A 9,573-nucleotide genomic window follows, 5' to 3' on the forward strand; every position below is an offset into this window, starting at 1 on the left:
CAAAGCTCTGTTCTGAAAAACAAAACCCAGAATGAATAAGTCATGGAAATCCTTTACCTCCCTTGACAGCCTGACTCCCAGGTGCTGAAAGATGGCACAGAGAAGAATGACACCTATTGTTCAGGAAGGTTCGTGGGCAGGGTCAACCCGTGCCACTGAGTAGACTGCGCATTTAGCTGAAGAGCAGAAGTTGACGTGTCTCCCCAGAGGAGCAAACCAGAGAAGGGGCCATGGAAGCTAACGTCCAGCTCATGAGAGTCATCCAGGACATGCGGGCAGAGATCGACAAGCTGGAGAAGGAGAACCGAGCCCTGCGGATGAAGCTGCCTTCAAGCAGTCAGCGAACCCAGGGCTCAGGGGGGCCGTCGGGAGATGGAAGGAAAGAGGAAGTCGCAGGCTCTGGTGACCTAGGAAAAGTGCCAGGACAACCTCCGGCAACACTTCACAGTGGTATTGCCACTGACTCAGCACCGGATGTGCGAGAACACCAAGGTAAAGAAAGTCCACAGCTCTTCTGGGCTGTGCTCATCTTTGCAAATATCCCCTAAGCAGTAGGTTTACTGTGCCTCTCACATAACTGCATAATTTGGTGTAACAGTGGTAAGTTGCATCCTTTGTCTACTGGTAGGTGAGCTTTGAATCCCCAAGGAAACATTTCTTTAGCACCTTTAAGCAACATATTTTGGCAACGTTAAAACTTTTTCCATATATTCCTGGAAAGATAAGAATGACAGCTTGGTAAAGATCGTTAAAAACAATGTGGTTTTTTACTTCAAGCATTTAAATAAGAGAACACTGACTGGGCATGTGTCAAGGGGCTTCTCACTTACTAAGCTTGAACAATATTGCACAATATTTAAGTGTATGAGTTTCAGTCAGACAAAAACGGTTACCAATGATTAGTCACTTATTAGCCATTCAACTCATCTTTAATCTTCATGTCCTTCATCTGAAAATGTTAAGTACTAATAAATCAACAACCAACAAGTGTTGGCAAGAATGCGAAGGAAAGGAAACCCTCGTGCACTGTTGGTAGAAATGAAAATTGGTACAGTCACTGTGAAAGACAGTATGAAGCTTCCTCAAAAATATTTTTTAAAACTACTTTATGCCCCAGCAATTCCACTTCTGGGTATGTATCTTTAAAAATATATTAATTCAAAGACATATGTACCCCTATGTTCACTGCAGTGATATTTTCAATAGCCAAGATACTGAAGCAACCCAAGCAAGTGCACATCAATAAATGAGTGGATAAAGTAAGTTGTGATACATATGTACAATGAAATGTTACTCGGCTATAAAAAAGAATAAAATCTTACTACTTGCGACAATATGGATGGAACTAGAGGGTATTACGTTAAGTGAAATAAGCCAGACAGAGAAAGGCAAATACTATATGATTTCACTTGTCTGTGGAATGCAAAGAACAAAATAAATGAACAAACAATACAGAAACAGACTCAAAAATACAGAGAACAGACTGATGGTTGTCACAGTGGAGGGGGTTTGGGGGTTGGGTGAAAACGGCAAAGGGATTAAGAATTTCAAATTGGTAGTTACAAAATAGTCATGGGGAAGTAAAGTACAGCACAGGGAATATAGTCGATAATATTGTAATAACTATGGTTGATGCCAAGTGGGTATTTGAATTATTGGGGAGATTACTTCATAAGTTATATAATTGTCTAATCACTATGCTGTACACCTAGAACTAATACAAAATAATATTAAATGTCAACTGTAATTTAAAAATAAAATTTATAAAGAAAATGTTATAGTGCCTATCTCACGTGGTTGTAAAGATTAACTGCAATAATAGACCAAGTGCTTAGTATAGCACCTGGCAAACACACAACAAATGGCAGATATTGTTTATCCATATTTTACAAAGAACTTTACTGTCCTATATGAATGTATGTTGTACATAATTCAACCTACTACACAAGTTTAAGACATGAAGATGCAGGGTCAATGTCTAATATATTCTAAAAATCTTTTACTGGAAATAATTTTGACTGAAAAATATACATGAAGTGAGAAATCAGCAGAGCAAGAAAATACATCCTACATTTAAATTGTTGATGGTTTCCTACACACAGAATATTCAAATAAAGTTGATATACATAATTAAATACTCAAAGCTCTCTTAATATCATCTGCCAAGGGCTTCAGGCAATGCCATTCAGAGATTCTGAACAGCTTGGCAATGAGACATGTCACACTTACCAGCTGCTTTCCTTTGTTAGAGAAGTCTCTCTCTAGGATGAGACCCTATGTTTCAAAGCTGGAAATGGATTTCAATCAGGGTCTTTTCCCATTTTGTCAAGTACAACTCTGGGTTTGAGTAGTTTTGTCTGCTGGTTATTTGATAAAATTGAAAGCATAACCTATAAGGAGGCTTGAACTTCTGGCAAAAAAAAAAAAAAAATAGGCATCTGTAATATAGCCTTAATCCAGGGCTTCATAACCTCTGCATTCTTGACATTTGGGACTGAGTAGTTCTGTATTGTAGGGGTCTGTCTTGGATCTTGTAGGATATTTAGTAGCTTTGCTGTCTTCCAAGCATCAGATACCAGTAGTACCTGCCTTCCCTCTCCAGTCATGACCATCAAAAATGCCTTCAGACATTCTAAATGTGACCCAGAGGACACAGTTTCCTCTGGTTGGAAACCACTGCCTTTCTCCAAAGGTAAACAATACTCCTTCAAACCATTTTGTGTGATGCTTATTTTAATAATAAAGTAAGTTGGGTCTTTGTGTATCTTATGCTGATCAGTCAAGCTGGAGTGTAGGTCCCAAATAAGAATGAACATAACTCGACTATCATCAGCATAATTTCCTCCATTATGTTTTTTTACCACTTGGTATAGAGAAATTGTTTGATAATCCTTTTAAACAGAAACATCTGTATTTGTCAATAGTCATAAGCCTGTTTTTAGATAATGTTAGAAGCTCTAAATCATAGCTAAAGAAAGTGTTTCAAGATAATTGATGAACAGTATTTGTAGTTAATCACTGCAGATAGATTTGAACTTAAACTTTCCCCGGACTCCTGCTTCAATTTTATCTCCTGCTCTTAAAACTGTAAAAAGCCAGGGCAGCTTCCACCTTTTGCAATGGCCATAAGAATTTGCTGTCTGTGTTCTGTAGACACGGGCATCCAACATAAATAAAAAAGAATTGTGCTTTGGCACTCTCAAAACCTAAACACAGAGAAGGGCTTTCTTACATTTCCATGCTAGTTAGTGGCAAAGCTCTGATGAGAAATGATAAAGATTCAACAAGCATTTATTAAGTGCTCCAGAAAGTGAAAAACAACCTATGAGGTCAGTGTCGTTAGCTTCAGAGGTTATAACTAGATGTCTAAGCAGAGGTTGGATGACAGGCCCTGGTCAGTTAGCACAGTGTCAGAGCTGAGGTTCAGACAAACCAAGACTCCTTGAAATGAAGCTCTTTCAACCAAGCTGCTTTAGTTACAAGGAACAGTTCTAGAAAACATGATTTACCTCAAGAAAAGAGTTGATTGGAAGACACTTAAGGACAGAAATGGAATTGGAAGGCCTCAGAAACTCAGGCCACAAATCTCTCCATCTCTCTCAGCAAAGCTCCAATTTTTCACAAAAAGCATTTTTGCTTCTTTCCACTTGTCTACTTTGCTTTCATCTCTCATTTAATGGGCTTCCTTATGACTCTCCCAACTAAAGCCAAGACAAGCAATTATAGGCTAATTAGCAGCAGCTAGTTCAATTATTTGTGGCCACTCAGGCAATGAAGGACTGTGGATGAGCAAGGTCTTCTTGAATCAGGACTGAGAAAGCGACCCAGAATTAGCATCTCTATTTATTATCTTTATTAAAGTCTCTGTTCAAATGCTTTGTTCCTGGAAATTTCTTACCTGACCACACTATTTAAAGAGATTTCAGACCCCCTCCCTCTTCTGTCTCTATCCCCTTACCCTCATCAGGCTTATTTGTCCTTCTAGAATCTATTACTATGGTCAACACTCAATTATTTGTAAAATAAATCAGTGAATGGATGTCTTTTATCAAAAAAAATAAAAAATAATAGCTTTGTCTAGTTAGTTTCAATAAAGTACTATCAACATAATTTTCCACTTCTGGATGTCATTAAGTGTCGAATTTTTAAACTTAAATTTTGTGTCTCCTGCACAGGCAATATCATGATTGTTAGACGATATTCCATTTCCTCACCAATCCATTCATTTGCTGCGAATGATCCCCAGAAACCTGGGAAAAAACATCCAAATAGTAGAATTCTAAAAGCTCAGGGAACAGTTAAATCACTGGCATGTTCCTCAATCAAGAAGCAAGACAATGAAGAAAAAGCATTTGCAGAAGATTCTTTTACCAGGAAGGGTTCCAGCCACAGAGCCTTTCCCGAGCAGGATCTTGGTTGCAGGTAAGGTTGAGTCTGGCCTAAGTTAGTAAGCAGGTGCACGCTGTGATGGCTTCATTATGGTGTAATGAAGACATTCTCCTGGTTGAGCAAGGTCATATCTAGGGGAGAAAACAAAACCAAGTAGGCTATAAAGCCAAAATAATTTCCATCTTACTTAGGTCCATTTCGGGAATCAAAAGAAACATTTATTTGAGGTCAAATGGAACCCTCTACAAAGGCCTCCTGTAAGAGGAAAACAGTCTTCACTTACTCATCAAACACCATCAGTGAGCATACTCTGAGCTAGGAACCAGCGACACAAGAGTCAGCAAAAATGAAACACTGTGCTTGAAACTTTCATGTAGGGACAAAGATACATAAATGAACTGACCCCAGCAGTAGACTATGTCTCAGGGAAAAGACCCAGTTACTCTAGGAGCTGAACACAGAGCTCCTCTCAGAGACACAACTGTTCATTTGGAGGAAGGTGCCCTAATGGGCTTTTTGTGGCATAAAAAGGGACCTTTAGGCACAACGCAAAATGGCAAGAGACAAAGAGAAAACTAACCTGTAGTGCAAAATACACGCATTGGCATTTAGGGAGTTAGAAGCAGCCTGAGAACTGGAGGGACCTGGTAAACACTGGAGAGACAGGTGGAAAGTTGAAGAGGAAAGTTGGCCAGTGGCCCCTGTAGTGGGTAGAGCCAAAGGCTCTTTCGGGACAAGGTTGTCACCATCAAGCATAATTGCTCTGCTCTGCTCGGCTAGAGCATGACTTCCCTCCCCCACGCTCGGCACTCCTACCCTCCAACCCCCACTTAGGCCCCGGCTCTTTAGCAAGAGTCTCTACACATGTGTCTCCTAAGACTGGAAGGAGGAAAATAAAGAAAAATTTGTCAAAAATCCCTGCCTATGGGGGGTGTTTTGCTTGGTAACATGCTAATCAACAAACATGAAAATACATAAAGTATATATTATGTTAGATGATGATAAGAGAAAAGTAAACAGATTACAAGGAAAAGAGAAGAGCTAAAGGAGCAGGCATTGCTGGAATTTTTATATCATGGCCAGAAAATGCCTCGTCATCTGAGTAAAGAAGAGAGGGGGTCCTGAGGATTTCAGGCGCGGGGTGCGGGGAAGACATTCTAGGCCTTGAAAAGAGAGAATGCAGGAGCGGGGAGGACATTCTAGGCCTTGAAAACAGAGAATGCAGGAGCGGGGAGGACATTCTAGGCCTTGAAAACAGAGAATGCAGGAGCGGGGAGGACATTCTAGGCCTTGAAAACAGAGAATGCAGGAGCGGGGAGGACATTCTAGGCCTTGAAAACAGAGAATGCAGGAGCGGGGAGGACATTCTAGGCCTTGAAAACAGAGAATGCAGGAGCGGGGAGGACATTCTAGGCCTTGAAAACAGAGAATGCAGGAGCGGGGAGGACATTCTAGGCCTTGAAAACAGAGAATGCAGGACGGCCGGGCAGGCTCGGGGCTGCTGCCCCGGGAAGGCCCGAGGCAGGTGTGACCGCAGGGGAGTGAGCGGGAGGAAGCAGAGGTGCGAAGGGAACCGGGGAGGTGGACCCCACCTGCCTCCAGCGACTCTGGGTTCGTTCCAAGTGATTTGGGTGCATAACATACTCTTCATTTTAAAAAGTCATGCCAGGACCCTGTTTTTAAAAGATTATAGAAAAACAATACGGAAGACAAGGGGGCCAGGCTTAGGGCTAAAAATGTAATGTGGGCCCAAAGTGATCCTTCTTGGCCGATGGTAGTGACAGTGGACGTGCTTTCTGAATAATCCTGAAGGCGGAGTCAACAAGATTTGCTGATGGAGCAGCTGTGGGATGTAGAAATAAGAAATACACACCAGGCTATTGTGTTCCAGTGGCCAGGTGCCTTCAGACAGGGAAGAAAAGCAGAGATGTGCCCTTTGCCTAAAAAATTTATATATACATACATATGTATATTTATATATGGTTATAGTTACATAATGCACAAAATGTTCATTGTGAAACTTGAAAATTACAAAATATAAATGCAATATTCAAAGTAAACAGTATAAAAAGGGAAATCTTTCATAGTCCCACATATGAACAAGCATCATTTCGACTTTAATAGATATCTTTTCAGGCTTGTGTCTACATAGTCTAAAATTGCACACTGCATGTTTTATAATGTTTTATTTTTTGCACTTAAGTCATTACATTCTCACAGCCTATATTGAGAAATATAGTAGTATCAATTTTCTCATCTCTGTATGTATTTTCTTTGATAGTTTGGGAACCTACCCAACGTTTATAATGTATTTATTTTTCTGAAGCAAAACACTTTCGAACTTCCAAGCTGCCAACAAATAAACTATTTGAACACAATCCATTTCTAATTTGGAATCTGCTTTCATTTGGAAGACTGAGCCAATTTTAGGATTGTGTTAAAACAAGAAAGTCAGTAATGAATGAAAATCAACAGCTGGTTTGGCATAAAATCCAGTGGATACAGAGAGAACTATTGAGTAGGAATTAAAGAGGGTTTTTTTTTGTTTTTTTATATTTTGTCTTTTACTTCCTCAAGGATTAACTAGTAAAGTAACATGTCATTACATTACTCCTTTTTTTTTTTTTTTTTTGGTATATTTATTTACTTTCTGATAGCTTTCAAAGAATTTTACCAAGATTTATGGAGACCAATTTGTTTGAACTGGGTTTTTTGAAGTCAGACATCATACCTAATTTTCTTATGAACTTTTCCACTATTATATCAAGGAATTCTTTTATAGAATAATGCCAACGTCAATATTTCTAAGAATCAGTGCTCTCTGACACTAGGATTCTAATTTTTCCTAAATTTTGACATAGAAATGTAATCTTTTTCTTCCACATTTAAGAAAAATATCTCAGGCTGTCAGAAGGATTAGGGGAAAAGGTCCATGGAGACAATTAAAATTACAAATGCTGTTTTATTCATTTTACTGACAGGAGAAACCAGGCACATTAAAATAAATATATTCTCTTCTGTTCCTATAACAAAGTGGTTAGGAAGGCAGCCCATGGACTCGCATGGCTAAAACCCCAACTCCATCACTGACCAACAGCACTGTCTTGAAAAAGCTACTTATCTGCCCTCCGCCAGTTTGCTCTTCTGTAAAAAGGGAATCACACTAGCAGTTACCTTATTGCTTTTGTGAAGAATAAATGAGACAGTGAAGTGAGTGCTTACTAAGTAGCAGCAGTTATTATTTTATTGATCCCAATAAATGGAACCACTGGCCTCGCTCCCAAGGGTGGGAGTGGATGTGTTTCCCTAGATGCAGGCCACTGAGCGTCGTACACTGAACTTTTGGCCTTATGTAACGAAGAGAGAGAGAAAAAACAACATTGCAGAAAAGGCAATAATTTTAAACTGTGTCCTTTAAGCTTATTCCTCGGAGCCGTTTTTCCTGGTTTATGTCAGAATTCTATGTAACACCGTTAGAGGGAAAAGGGGAAACGAGCAAAATGAAATGACAATGGCTCACCTGACGCTGGTCATTACCACCCCTGCTCGCCCCTTTATTGTTCACATGTGATGGATATTCAGTTACTTCGAAGTCCCTAACTGCAGATTGATCTGGATTATAAAATAATGGCCTGGAAGTTCTGCTTCCTTTCCACTGAAGAGCTGGCTGGGGAGCGACCTGCTGCCTGAGACAGCCTGGTGCTCTTCAACTTCAGACCAAGTTGATAAGTCTCAGGCACACACATCCTCTCAGCAGTTTCCAATTTTAGTCTCATCAGCACTCTTCACTGGGCTTAATTAAAGGGCCAATTTCAACATACAGTCTTGAATTATTGTTGAGCAAATAAACAAAAAGATAACATGACCTATTTAAATGGAGTTTTAACATTTTAGGCAGCAGTTGGTTATTTGGAAAAAATACTAAATGTTTTGTATAAAAGCTCCTAACAAGTTTAATTTACCTTCCCCTTATTCTGCTTTCTTTAGGGACAAGATAAAGACAGTCAGTTTCCTGTTACCCATGGACATAGCTTCATATTCCAAAAATCGAAGTTCTTTGGAAAACTCACCAAATCAGATCACAAATCAGCTAAATACCATTGCAGAATAGGATGTGTGAGGTGGTAAACTTAAATTAAAAAAAAAACAGTTGATGCTCAAGAGATGGGAACACCAGTGTCTCGCTGGGTCAGTGTCTTCTGCAAAGAGCTCTGGCCAGATGCCCAGTAAGACACACAGAATACTGGCTGTGAGGTCAGTGGACTTGTCAGTGGACTTGGCCCAGAAAGGGAAGCGACTGCTTTGTGTCGTTGAATACTGATGTTGACATGTGTAGCCGCTACTGTAGTCCCTCTGGGCAGCAGGTGAGCGATTCGATGTGAATAAATTAAATGGTGTGCTAAGTGTTCGGAAGCTGTGTTATGCTATCAGAAAATGCTGCTGTTCACCTAAGTGTCACTTTCCAGATCAGACTAATCTAGAAAAAAAAGTTCTATTTTTCATTAAGCACATAGAAGCAATAATGATGGTCCTTATAGTTAATTGGGCATTAATATTTCACTGGCACTATCTCATTTGTTCTTTTTCTATCCTGTGTCACTGGCATGTGAGCACAAACACAGGCAACTCCAACAGCATACACTGTGGTCTCAACATAACTGTGGGCTGGCTGATGACAAAGGCGTAAACCAGGTTAGAAGGAGAGAAAAAAGTTCAGGATCGTTCCTTAGGGGTTGGACATCTCAGAGCCCCCTCAAGAACTTCTAGTCAACAGAACTTCTCTACTTACTGGTTTGTAGCAACCACATTCTAATACCAATACTCTTTTTAAACAAGTATCTAAAATTTCTAGAGTGTTAAAATGTAGATTCCTGGGCACTGGCCCAGGCTGACTGAATTGGTTGGAGAGGTAGAGAGGCAATAAAAGACAAGACCAGAAATTCACATTTTAAACAAGACTTGCCAGATGATTTCTGCTATACAGGAATGCTTGCGATCCATTATTGTAGATACTAAGAAACATAGTCCAGGGCTCCCCAAATGTGGTGCCAAGGTGAAGCGGAAGCAGTCGAAACAAGGGAAGGGTATGAATAGTCTGATCCATTTCTAAGAAAGGATTTTAATAGTCACAGACAGACTCCTACAGGAAAGATGGATAACTCGACAAATATCCTGAAGTAAAAA

The 9,573-nt window shown here is 39.9% G+C and overlaps 1 protein-coding gene across 1 annotated transcript; it reads left to right on the forward strand.

The window, feature by feature from the left end:
- Window positions 1–230: 230 nt before the first annotated feature.
- Window positions 231–8,500, forward strand: CCDC195 (coiled-coil domain containing 195). Its single transcript, XM_016197717.2, has 3 exons — window positions 231–492; window positions 4,176–4,422; window positions 8,377–8,500. The coding sequence occupies exons 1-3, from the start codon at window positions 231–233 to the stop codon at window positions 8,498–8,500; spliced, it is 633 nt and encodes a 210-aa protein (XP_016053203.2).
- The last annotated feature ends 1,073 nt before the right edge of the window (window positions 8,501–9,573 follow it).

This window comes from Miniopterus natalensis, chromosome 8 (genome assembly GCF_054644295.1).
Source record: "Miniopterus natalensis isolate mMinNat1 chromosome 8, mMinNat1.hap1, whole genome shotgun sequence".
Taxonomy (NCBI): domain Eukaryota; kingdom Metazoa; phylum Chordata; class Mammalia; order Chiroptera; family Miniopteridae; genus Miniopterus; species Miniopterus natalensis.

Bases quoted from the DNA above. Each gene is read 5' to 3' on its own strand.
- CCDC195 (XM_016197717.2), top strand. From the start codon at position 231: ATGGAAGCTAACGTCCAGCTCATGAGAGTCATCCAGGACATGCGGGCA. The intron at 493-4,175 runs GTAAAGAAAGTC...TCTCCTGCACAG, and splicing joins GGATGTGCGAGAACACCAAG to GCAATATCATGATTGTTAGA. The intron at 4,423-8,376 runs GTAAGGTTGAGT...TGCTTTCTTTAG, and splicing joins GAGCAGGATCTTGGTTGCAG to GGACAAGATAAAGACAGTCA.